Below are 13,308 nucleotides of genomic sequence, written 5' to 3' on the forward strand. Positions count from 1 at the left end.
TAGATTCGGTATTGATGTGCGCATTATTAAAATGTTCCTTACTCTCAATGCAAATAATTATCATAGTTTAATACATTTTGGCAACCGCTAAAATAAAATTATAATTTCACAAATATTATATTTATTTTCATCCAAAGAGAATGTGATTTCACATTTATAAATTCCATACTGAGGATAATTACTACTGACTTATATTGTACTAGATACGTCAGCAGTGTGAAGTAAGTTCTGAAACAAAAGATGGGACTGTTTTTTTTTTGAGAGGTTGCGCTTTATATATAAGTAAACGATGACAGCCCATTAGACGAACTATGGGCTCATTTCTTAAAGCGACATGTAAGCAGAGACGACGACATTCTTGCCTGTCCCACTCCGAGACTGTTATCTCAGCTGATCTAGCTGTTCGCGCAGTTGTTTCTGTTCATTCTTTTTGACGACAAAGACACCCCCTTCTTTCCCATAATGAAGCTGCGGGGAGGTATTGCCAACTGGACGCCCAGGCGCATTCGACAGCTAAACACCAACGATGAGCGTTGGAAATGAGACTCGGAAGTCGCGCACCACCCTCACTGGAGTCTAAACCCGAAGCGAAAAGTTCATCATGCTGGCATATAAACTCTAACCGGAGATGTATATTATTCGTTCGGGAGAAGTGCAAAACGTCTTAATTCGTTGGTCTTGCTCTTGTTTCCTGATACTATCAAAGTGCATCAGGAGATACCCTCCCTCCAAGAGGAACTGGATAATCGCCGGTGTGTGTTGTATATATTTGTTTTACGTCGTTTCTCAAGCGGCACACGTCTTGCCCCAGGACAGATTTTCGGACAGGCACAAGTTCAAACGGACCAGGGGAATCTTTACGCCCAAGTTTAATAATGCTTTCCAGGATACGACCGGCTCTCCAATGGCTCAAAACGCGGACGTGTCTTCCACTGCTTCTCCAAAATACAACGTGGTGTACATCACCCTCAAATCCAAGCGCCGAAAACCAGCGATCATTAGAGGCACAGTACGACCAAAACTAAGGAAGAAGACTGTCAGTAAGAACAAGCGAATCCGACCAAATACTCTGAATGAAGCTGACAATGGAAGCGAAAGGAAAACTAGACAGGAATATGAAAGTGAGATATCTCCGAGACCATTAAGAAATGTTTATCATTCGCTTAATGTTAACACACATAACAGTGACACTGACTCCCATTATAGTTCTATCAGAATATATAGTGAAAGGGCTCCACCGTGGTTCAGCAAAGACGACATCGAAGCGCTGCGCTTTCTCGCCGATTGCAAAATTACCGGGATCAAAGAGGTGTCGTTCACTGGCCGTCGGAATTTATTGCTTTTTGAAAGCCAGACAGACGCTCCACTTAACTCTCCAGGTAAATATGATCACGTGGGTGATGATTCCGTGTGCCAGGGACGTTGTGGTCTCATCAAAAGACCTCTGGACATGAGTGAAGTGTTCGCCTTTCATTTGGATAGGATCTTGGGGCTCAACAGAAGCGTGCCAGCTGCAAGCAGGAAGTTCAGCTTCTTTCATGGTATGGACCTTTTTAATCAATGCCATATATCCCTCTTACGCTGATATCCAGTAGTTAGATTTATCACACCGCCTACCTGTCCAAGACTTCCACGCCCATTCACACTGCGCAGAAACGGGTACTGGTCGTATACGGTAGCATATGATGTCGTAACTTTTTTTGTTTGTGTCAGATCGTTACTAGAGGTTAGGAAAACTTACTCACCCCAGCTGCCCTTGTGGCCTGTTTTGAACGTTTCCTTAGACAGCCCAAGGCCACGATACTGACATTTGTGGAAACATTACCCCAACATTACCGTAATTGATTTGAAATAGCTTTATTGAACGTATTACGCGTTCTCTCCGATACAGAACACTTTGCACGTAGAGTATCATGCAAGTACAGAAATTGGATGGAAAAGACTCCACACATTATGGTCAAATTTGACCAACACGTCTTGATTAATTGTATTGTCATTGTAAAACCATTGAAAGGTGTCATAGCAAGGTTTTTTCTTTATATTTTTAACTATATTGATTTAGTTTATCAAAGCTGTTTTACACACGCGTGTATACACATTCTTTTGTCATGCCTGGATAATTAGGACTTGCACTCTCAACATTATTTAAAAAAAAAAGTGATTAAAAAATACTATCCTGTCTTCCAGACAGTCAGCCCAGTCCAGTGGTTCTGTGGGACCCCTCTCTATCCCCAGCAGACAATGAGGTCCAGTCCTCTGTCAGAATGACCTGGGGCTCCTACCAGCGTTCCCTGAAACACAAGTGTTGGCACAGAGGCGTTGTACCCAAGGCAGAGTCTGGGTGCTCCAGCATCCATCATTACGAATGGAGCAGACTGGCTCTCTTTGACTTCCTGTTACAGGTAAACTCACGCTATGGCACAATGCACACATGTAAGGGCTTCTGTTGTGTATGACCAGCCTTACAAAGCAAAGCACGCCCTGGGACGTGTAAGACCATTTATGTGATTGAGACTTGGGGGTGCTGGTTTAGTCCCAAAAGCTGTGATGTCATGGGTTGTGTCCTTGTGACCCAGACTGGACACATGCTGTGTGAATAAGCCATTCAGCTGCCTGTGAATGGAAAGGTCAAAATGATGTGACATTTATATTATAAGTATCATAGTGAGATGATTGTGTACTGCACAAAAGACACATCTAAATAAATGCCTTGTTGTTATCATTCAAAACTGATTAAACCAGCATAAGAACAGGAGGAATGTGCAGAGTTTCATAATGTTGCTGGCGGCGTTAAATTCTGTGGAGTGTTACACTGAATGTCCACCGCATCAGTGTTCGGAGAACAGGGTGGCGCATGTAATTTGGGAACTCCCTCAGAATGTCGAAGGTAATGAAATTGGAGTGATCTCATCTGCAGCTTCATCAGGGAAAACGCCTCCGTGTGGGAACAGGATACACATTTGGAATGGTCACGGACAAGGGAAAAACAGGAAAAAGGCACGGAACAAACACTGTTCAGTGAGAAAACTGGAAAACTGCACAGCCTGGTCAGCATTACTGTTTCTACGCGCTGACTGAAACCAAATTCGTACATTCTGTGCAAATTTTGGAGACCGCACTACTTGCTGGTATTTAAATATGATGTACCACAGTAAAATAATCGGCAGAGGTCAAAAAGAAGTCAAAAAATAGTGCATATGCAATTTAATATATAGCAAATTGTCACTCATTTTCCTGTTTACGCATATCCAGCTTTATAGGAAGGAACAACAATTGTGGAATTCTTCTTATAAGACCAAAAAATATACATACATCACCATCAGTTATTACAGATCACTACAAACATTATTAAATTAGCTCCATGCAATTTGATTGTGTACTGTTGCAATAACTACTATAGAGGTAAGTCATGTAGAAAACCGAAGTACCAGCAGTGGTGGCCTGTGGTCATTGTCAACAGTTTTTTTCATGATAAGTAAATAAACAACACTAGCATTGTAAAATAGTAATAACAATAATACACGTGTGCTCCCCTGTCACCTTTAGGTGTACAATCGACTGGATAGGAACTGTTGTGGATTCAGACCCCGTAAGGAGGACACTTGTGTGGAACTGGGATTGCACCGGGACTGTGCTGACCAGGACAGCATCGAGCTGGTCCACATCGTCCACCGGAAACACGACCCCAGGCGACTGGTTCTAATAGACAACAAGGGCTACTTTGACCGAGACGAGGACAATCTGGATTTTAAACTACTGGAAGGGATTAAAGAGTGAGTAAATACCTGTGAAATGCATGTTCCACATAAATTATTAACTGTGAATTTATTAATGCAAGCGCACTGGCAATATCACTAACCAGAACGCTACAGTTACTTCTGATATTAGAAATAATAATAGTAATAATAGTTGTAATTTGAAATAATAGCGTAAGCATGGTTTTAAACATGAAGGCCCAGATTTAGTTCAACCATAACATGCTTTGTCCTGACCTTTGGAAAAAAAAAAACAAACTTGTGATAAGTATTTTGCTTTGATAGTCACAATATCAATAGGTAGTTTCAGATATGAATAACATGTTGTGTATATGTATTTTTAAGGACTGATAGTTATATTTGCCCTCATGAATTTAATTGAAACACATTGCTGTTGGAGTGAATCTGGGCCTAAGAGTGTTTGGCCCCCCACACAGTGAACAGGAGGCACACAGTGAGCCCTCCATGCGTGGCATGGTGCGCCGGCACAGCCCCCATGTGTTGCAGAATAGATCATGTCCTTGCTGACAGCCGAACCCCTCCCTGAAGTGTGATACTGGCATTCCCAGCAGTTCCCTTCTGATCAGTAAATCAGCTGAAAAAAAACCACCAGGGGAATTTCAATAATGTGCAGGCAGGGCTGTGTCAGACACAGCGGCCCTCTCCTGTTTCCCGAACTATCACTGTGGTCTTAATTAAAAGTCTGTTCTCATCTGAGACCCCGATCTGTCCGCCTATGGTGCACATAACATGGTCCAAACCCTGCCTTTAACATTCTACAGGAATCAAAGCACTCCCGATGCTAATCCGGACAGAGGCCGGGCTTGTTGGCAAACACAGATTCATTATGTTGCCATTTGTGCCTGTTATAGATTTACAGTTTTGAGGAAAAAAAGTGTTTTGAAACCCTGTGCAGATTGATGGCGGTGTGAAATGGCACTCATGGGGCATTTAAGACTGACTGGGATTTTGAAACAATGAAACCCAAATCTGTCAGAACAGGAAGGAGGAAAAAAAAAAAAAAAAACGACACACAAGGCAGCCTGTTCCTAAAAGGAGCCAACCTCAAGGGCATGTCATGCTTCAGGATTGTCATATTTTGCGGTATGCAACGGAGCGGAAAACGCTCAGCTGAGTTTGAGCAGTCTCTCAGGACCTGTGGCCACCTCTGAGAGGCAGTAAGTGTTGTGAGAAAAAGTAAGGGGAAAAATGTTGACAAGTGGTCCAAAAACATGATGTCGGGGTTGAACTTTAGTCAGGCATTTAATTAATGGTGCATCAATAGGACTGGGTATATGGCAAAAAGTGCAGTGCAACTAAAACAACCTGGACATCAAAGGTCCATGCTTGGGAAATATGTTAATTGCTAATGAACATTCATGTCCTACAGCTATTGTGTCATAAAACTGACATGCAAGTTAGTCACTATTCAGTTGAATGCAATGTTGGAAAACAGTTCAGATTTACACTGGGCAAGGACATGTGCAGGCCAACACTATCTACATATATGTCAGCTCAAACAAAACTCCTTAACATGTCTTTTGTTACCAGGAGAGGTTTTCTGTGGCATTGTATGCTGGGTAATATGTCTTTTTTACTCAAATATCATTCTATTTTCAGCTAACCTCACACAATTACACCATGACATGTGCCTTTACATTCCCAGCATATTATTTGAGTTAAATGGACCTAGGTTTTTAAAATACAATTATGAGGGTTAGGCCATAATTAACTAATAATTAAGGTTTAGTCCATTTACCTCTGATGCTTCTTTATTTTAGCTGTCAGAATTTTTCAGTTATGTATTGAATCCTTTTAAGTAAGCTTCTAGTCTAACATCATTTATTTACATTAACATTTATTCATTTGATAGATGCTTTTATCCAAAGTGCCTTATAAGTGAGGCAGAGCACACCACAAGCAAAAAGCCATATAAGGAGTCAACAATATTATAAGTGCTGCATGACAAGTTTCAGTAGTTTGCCAGACAAGGTACAAGCTACCTAGTAGAAATACAAGTGCATGAAACCACAGATTTGAATGGTTTTAAGGAAAACAAAGTCTAAGACATAAGAAATTGCTTTAGGTGGTAGTGTTTCAGGTGTTGAGATGAATCTTTGTATCTTTGATGTGTTTCTTGAAGATAGTGAGTGACTCCTCTGATTGGATAGAGTGTGGAAGCTCATTTCACCACTGAGAGACAATGAAGGAGAAAGCAGTGATGTTAGAGTTAGGCTTCATGAACGCCAGAGTGGTTGGAGCCATCATGCACCATCATTGATTTGAAACAATGATATTGTTTTACCACATGAGACATTCATTTGATTTTATCATATGAGCCAATGAACCTACCCACCAACTGAGAGCTCGGACTCCCATAACTAACTGTCAGTGCATAAAGTCTTAACCATTTAATTTGCAGATGCAGTGGTGCAGATATAGGGGTGGCAGTTTAGTGTAGTGGTTAAGGAACAGGGCTTGTAACTGAAAGATTGCTGGTTCATTCCCCCGCCAGGGCACTGCTGCTGTACCCTTGAGCAACGTACTTAACCCAGAATTGCCTCAGTGAATATCCAGCTGTGCAAATAGATAACATGTAAAAACTATTATCTTTGGAAGCCGCTCTGGATAACAGTGTCTGCTAAATGCCAATAATGTAATGCAGCGCTGTCTCTTTTGAGCATGCTTTCGGGGCAGGACTCCCGCCTTTTGGTAACCCCCCCCCGGGCCTCTTTCTGCTTCCCCAAGGCTTCCGGAAGAGGCGGTGAGCGTTCTGAGCAGCCAGCGCCTGCGGGAGAAGCTGCTGCAGTCACTGTTCCTGGATCAGCTGTACTGGGAGAGCCAGGGAGGCCGGCAGGGCATCGAGAAGCTGATTGACGTGATCGAGAGGCGGGCCAAGGTCCTGCTCACTTACATCAACGCCCACGGGATCAGGGTCATCCCCATGGACAGGAGCACCTAGCCTCAGGAGCAGAACTCTGCAAGTGGACCTCTTTTTAAAATCATTTTTATACCATGCACCAATATACAGTACTTCATTACATGTGTTATAGCGCTTTTTATTACCAACGTATATGATTCCATAGCCGAAATGTGGACATCAAAATATTTACAGGTTTGTCTATTGACAGATAATTCAGAGTATTAACTATGATGTCTGCATTTGCTACCACCAGAACAGTGTATTGTTACAGTAGTCAGCATAACAGTGTAGGTCTCACATCAAGTTTACAAATATGCATTCAGTGCCTTTGAATGGAAGGTGTGTATCGGTCCATTATATAAGAAAATCATAGCATGTGTATCTACTTGAAAAGTCAATGTGCAATATATTGAATTGGAATATGTTTCTGTTGACTTGAATTGGTAAATGAATGATGTAGAGACAGGTGGTTTAGCATCATTAAATATCAATTATGAGAAAAAAGGCTTATGAAGCTTATTATGTTATGTTTGTTTTTAAGTGTTATGTTGTCTTTTTTGGATGGCTGAAGTATTCATTGAAAGATTGCCAGTAATATTGTAATTATTTTTATACTATGTGTAAGTTTATTATGAGTTGAATTAATATTGTCATTTGGTGATAACAAAACTATAAATAAATACACATGTTAGTAGACATCTTGTAGCTTGTGCCTTTGTGCAAAATGTTATGCAGATTTCCATGGGCTGAGAAGGGCAGTCAGCAGCAGAACATGGCAAGGGGTCTGCTGCCCACACTAGATGCAAAGAAAATGCAAAGATCCATGGGTAATGGAAATGAATTTTAAAAGCGAAGGTCATGCCTGCATTTGAGCTGTGAGAATGAGCGTGGTGGGATCTGATTCCCCGTGTTTGAGTCATCGCCCTGAGTACGAGCGTGTGTTGTTTTAACCTCTTTAAACCTGCATTAACGCCTGGCTCCAGAAACAGCTTCCACGCATGTTATTTTAAGGAAGGCCCCTCTTTCCGTGAGAGTTTGCGCTGTTCCCAAACCTTTCACATGGTCCCACACACACACACACTCCTCTTGATTGTTAGACTGGGAACAGGGAGGCCACCGCTTAGCCGTCCCAAAAGCACCCGGTGTCATTAAGGGTCACGATGACAGGCGTTTCTTGCGCGCTAGTGCCATTACAAAGCCTGTGGCCTCAGAGGGGCATTTACGCCATTTGTATCTCAGTGTGCCTTTTAGCACATGTTCACAACATTCACACGCACGTGAATATTGCTATCGTGAAGATATTATCGTGCGCACATCAAAAAAAACAATGTGAGCAGCTCGAATGGGCCAAGGAAAGAAATCAGAGCGCCACATGCACAGGTTTAACCCGATGAAACGATTCGGCTTGCAGTGATTTGGATTGCGCAACGTGCTCGCAGGTCTGGGTTTGGAGTGGCCCAGAGCTAAGGGGTGCACTCAGTCTGGCCTGGCTGTGGTGGGGCGGATGTGCCAGCTGCTGTCCCAGACTGTGGAAAAATGAGTCAGTGAGAGAGAGAGAGAGAGATAGAGAGAGAGAGAGAGGGCGGGACGATGCAGCTGCCCTGGACTCCAGGGCTCGGATCCAGGGAGAAAAACTTCTCCTTCCCCCCCAACAGTAGAGCTCTTTATTCCAACCCTGATAATCACCTCACTCATCCAAGATGCGTTTTCTTCCACTCCCTGGATGGAAAGTGCCCTTTTCTGAAAAAGAGGCTCATTTGATTTCATTAAATGCCATGGAAAATCTTAGAAAGATTGTTGTGGAAACTTGATTTGCACAAAGCTAGCTCTGTAATGTAGTTACTTATAACCCACCTCCAGGTCTTAAAAATGTAGAGATGAGACAAAAGAAAATATGAATTAACTCAATTTCCACAAACCATGACAATGTATAGATGTTTTTTTCCAGGAATAAACCACTAGTCAAATATTCTCAGTAGCTCTGAGTACTACCTTGAATACATGGAGCTGATTACAGCCACAATTTACAGATTATGCTGTAATTGGGTTCAAGTTGGTGCAAGTAAGTGCAGTCATTTTCTATATTATTATGTGAAATTAAATTCTTTTTACATATACAAATGACTGTGGATGGTTTCATTGCAAGTCTGAGTGAAACTTGAAGTGATGGCCTCTGCGATTGCAGTGAACCTTGTGAATTTTTCCTCAAAGGGTCAAAAAAAGATGAAAAATGACTGACCACAAGTCGCACAGCCAGTGAAATAGACAGACTCTCCATTGAGAGACCACCAGACGTGTAAAGAGAGAGCTCCAGACTCCGTTCCAGCGGTCTCTTCTTTCCCCACGCCTCTGCCCCAGAGAGCGGGATGGAATTTAGCGTGGCGGCCTGCTGCCAGCCCCGCCAGGAGTGGCTCGCCACGCTCGCACCTGGGTGGCAGACAGAGCTCTCAGAAGCGAGCCAGATGTCAGCGCCGATGAAAAGACAAAGCTACTCCCGGCGCTAATGGTCTTTTTTTCCCCCTCAGTCGAGTGCGCCGCATTTCAGACATAACAAAATGTACTCATAGATCAAGATAAGTAAGGGAAGCCTGTAGCCCTCTCTCTCTCCGATGAGGGTTAATACACAACAGTAAGGTTCTCCCCCGTCAGCGAAGGAAGAATGAAAAACAAAGTAATAAGATAAAACTCATCGCGGGTCATTTACTTCAAAAGGCTTGCCGTTTGGACCTTATTTGGGTGGTGCTGGGAGCCTGGAGTGTGCTGTACGGTGAAGTTTGATCAATATAAACACTGAGCAATGAAACCTGTCCCGGAGGCAAACATGTACAGGTGATATCTTCATGTAGAAACAGCTCTGGACCCCGGGCATGGTGCCAGCACCTTTTATTCCTATTCACTAATTGTCAGATTAATCACTGCATAGGGAGTGATGGGACCTATCCCGAATAACACAGAAACATATGAAAACTTAACCCTTTTGTGACTAGTGAAGTCACTGCCACAAATTCAGAGGGGATGTTCGGCTTTGAAAGAATGTGCTGTCATGATTCAGTTCTTGAAATCAAATCTAAGCAGTTCTGTTGTCTAATGCGAAACATCACTTATCAAATAGTAGTGATGGGAATATGAGGCTTCATGATTAGGCTTCACCCAGATAGGTGATACATTGATTCAAACCAGCCATTGTCATGGTGACAAAATGCTTTGATTTATTCATACACACATATGAGTGACGGTACACAGCGGCTCCTCCAATTCATGAAGGATCATGAAGCCACATTCTGCTAATGTTACAAAATGCTGTTTGTATCAGCCCCATAAAATATGACAAAACGGGTTCAACCAAGGGCAAAAGCGTCCCAAACTACGTCACTAGGATTCGTCCCAGTCAGAAACGAATTTCATTGAGAAAAAGGGGGGAGAAACGGGTGGCGGGGGAGCCCGCGATCACAGGACGTCCCGAGAACCTCGCCGCGCGCCTCTGCGGAGGCCTCAGACTGCCCTACATGGGTGCGGATTACCCCTGCTCGCCCGGGAGGAATGCAGGCGGAACAAAGAGTAAAATAAGCCTCGTCTCCGCGCTCAGGAATCATCGGCACGCCGACAAAGGCCGCTTGCCACTGCAGCGCCTCTCACAGGGCCAGCGGCCCCCGTGCGCTCCGCAGATTAAAAGGGATAAAAAAGCGTGGCGCATCTCATTTTTCAGACCATAAATAAGAGGGTGCGCAGGGGTCCCCTCTCCAGCGAATGGCATGCCAGACATCTTCCCAGGGATATATAGGGCAAACGGGGCAGTTGTGAAACCCATTATGTCACCGGCTAAAAATACTCCCACCCGTCTTATTATGGGAAAGAAATATCTCAAATTAAAGATAGCTTTAGCTGCGGGCAGCAACAAATGGGAGCCAAACAGCGTAAGGTCACTTCATAATTCAATGCGGTGCTGCGATAAACCAGAGCCAATTTGGGAAAAAGAGAAACAGGAGCATGTTGGAACAGACACTTACAATTCTGTCATCGGCCTATTGTGTGCCTCAAATGGCTTTTAATGGCTGCACTAAATAAATCTCAGGTTTCAGATTTTTTAATACCTAACAAAAAGGAGGATTACTCAATAATTTCATCTGTATGAAAGGAATATATGAACATACATGAAAATAAACTAGGGTCAAACTGGGGTCCAGTGTAGTCACAGATGAGAAGCCTGTATGGTTCTCTACAAACAGTTCATAAGCCCCACACAATCTCACAGCTGACTTGCCTGGGAAAGGAGAATCATGGGATGTGTGAGCCACGATAAGAGCTGGTGATATGGAGTACAGGCTGAAAGAAAGGCATGTTTGAACAGCATGTTAAAAACAGGAAGTATCACTCAGTGCACCGAGTGAGCCTGATCTGGTGGCATACGGGACCTAGCAATTCATATCTGCTGGCATTCATTGGTGTTAATAGATAGTCCTCTCTTTCAAATTGTTATAATGAGAGGAAGACAGCTTTCCCTTCCTACGCTGGAGAGACAGGCTGGCATTTCACATTGTCAAATGCGATTGATGACCGATTCTCTTCAGCCCCGTTTACAGCAGATGATGACAGTTTATGCCTCTCTGCATGTCCAGGATTCTGAAAGCTGACATTTGTGCACAGAAAACCCTTCCTTTCATTCCTACCGCATGTGATACATTGACTGACGGTTTGACTTGAGTTTCCTTTCTTAAGTGGTCCGTAATTTCTGGAAGAAAGGATTCTCCACACATGAAAATGAACAGAATGTTTTTTTTTTTCTTAACAATAAGACATGCTGTCAACTGCAGAGCACAGCTGTCAATAGCTGGTACATAAACTGATGAAAGCAGTAAAAATAATTCAGTACAAAGGCTCTACAGGGAAAGGCACATCTTATACATTGCTTTCCAGCAGGAAACACAAGCAGGCTAAAAGCAACAAATCAGTCACTTTGGAGGCATCTTCCATTAGTTGCGGTGGTAAAGCCAAAGACACAGGGATAAATGTGTCAGAATATTAGATGGCTAGATGCAGACCCGGACGGTGAACAGAGCGACACTGCTTTTGAGCTGGGCGTTTATCGATCAGGGCGTAATAATTCACAGAGGATTTGTGACCTGTGTGTGTAAATCACTACTTTCTCGACAAAGACCTTTCCTTCTCCAAAAACACGTTCATTGATTCCAGCTGTAACATACACAGTGCACGATCTTGATCAATACCTGTTAAGTAGAATGCATAAAAACAGAGAAGGTAGGATATAACAGGACTTTTTTTTCAGGGACTGATTCACTGCATGGCTGAGGCACTGACCTCTGGCTCTGTAAGATGGCATTCCTAGAGGGTTTTTTGGGAGTAGTGCAGATCCTGTCATCAGTCTTGTTTTGCTCCTAACAAAGTGGATTGGTGACAAAGAAGCCAACAAAAAAAAAATCCCTACTTACTGTTTTTAATTTTAGCAACATACCACAGAGCAAAGTCCTAGTGTTCAGAAATAAATGAACATAATTCCAGACATACATAAACGTACACTGAGGGCGTTCACCTCAGAGTGCCAGCCGGGAGGCTTAATGACATATTTGCTCCCATCGTTCTTTTCTTTTTTTTTTTTTTTGTTTTCCCTGGAGCAGCACAAAACAGTTCAGCACAGCAGACCTCGTTGACATTCCGTGGTGGGCGGGGTTCTGTGCTGGCAGTTCCGTCACTGGTCAGCTGAAGGGATATTTGCGGTGATGTACCCGGAGAGGCTTCATATGAAGCTCATAAAACCCAAACTCATCACAGGGTCGTGCGTTATGGACAGCAGAGCTATCTTAGTACCCAGAACAGAATGCAAAGGGCAGGGCAGGGCACAGCACTTCTGTTTGGAAGCCATACACTTTGCCATGCAGGCCTGGGATGCAGACCTCACAGTCCTTTATCTCCCAAAGATAGACTTTAGTGAACAGGAGATGTTTAAAGACATTTTGGGACCTATATTACAAATTCAACCTCAATGTCAACTTTAAAAAGGTTAAAAATGGAGTAATATAAAATAGTAATAATAATTCATGCTTGTAGTGTCAGAAAGACACTCAATGACATTAAAATAATACTTATATGCCTAAAGAAAGTGGAAACTTTTAATGAAAAAGCACACCACAACATTCACAGACATTCATAAAAACCGCCATTATAATTTCTTTGCATAATGCGTACTGACCCCGGAGAAGGATAAAATCAAAACCTCACGTTTCCATGCTTTTTACTCTACTTTTGCAAACTCCACACAGTGAAACCCTCGTCCATTGTCCTTACTGGCAGGACGACACCCTTCCTTGGATGGGCCTACATTATCTAATCCATTGTTCTCTATCCATATCAGTCAGCACATTTGGCAGCCTGAACAGGTGCTTAATTCAATCCGTTTTGTGATAGCGATGAGAAGCAGTGTACCATCTGTGGCTGCACAGTATCGCTCTGCGTTTATATTTACTTTACCATTGTAATGTTGTTCTCAGAAGCTGGATGAGCTGGCCAGAGGAACATGCACCGCTTTTACACACTCTCTTTAGGTTACATTTACACCCATAAATGCACACAGCGATGCCAGCCTCACACTACACTGTCTTTCACCCCTTTCCTTAA

At 43.0% G+C, this 13,308-nt stretch overlaps 1 protein-coding gene across 1 annotated transcript; it reads left to right on the forward strand.

Moving 5' to 3' along the window:
• The first annotated feature begins 329 nt into the window (after positions 1-329).
• gask1b (golgi associated kinase 1B) lies at positions 330-7,022 on the forward strand. The gene is made up of 4 exons (XM_036550748.1): positions 330-1,541; positions 2,188-2,402; positions 3,547-3,773; positions 6,504-7,022. The coding sequence occupies exons 1-4, from the start codon at positions 629-631 to the stop codon at positions 6,715-6,717; spliced, it is 1,569 nt and encodes a 522-aa protein (XP_036406641.1). The 5' UTR covers positions 330-628; the 3' UTR covers positions 6,718-7,022.
• The last annotated feature ends 6,286 nt before the right edge of the window (positions 7,023-13,308 follow it).

Source organism: Megalops cyprinoides, chromosome 18 (assembly GCF_013368585.1).
Source record: "Megalops cyprinoides isolate fMegCyp1 chromosome 18, fMegCyp1.pri, whole genome shotgun sequence".
In the NCBI taxonomy this organism is placed as follows: domain Eukaryota; kingdom Metazoa; phylum Chordata; class Actinopteri; order Elopiformes; family Megalopidae; genus Megalops; species Megalops cyprinoides.

Bases quoted from the DNA above. Each gene is read 5' to 3' on its own strand.
- gask1b (XM_036550748.1), top strand. From the start codon at position 629: ATGTATATTATTCGTTCGGGAGAAGTGCAAAACGTCTTAATTCGTTGG. The intron at 1,542-2,187 runs GTATGGACCTTT...CCTGTCTTCCAG, and splicing joins GAAGTTCAGCTTCTTTCATG to ACAGTCAGCCCAGTCCAGTG. The intron at 2,403-3,546 runs GTAAACTCACGC...TGTCACCTTTAG, and splicing joins TCTTTGACTTCCTGTTACAG to GTGTACAATCGACTGGATAG.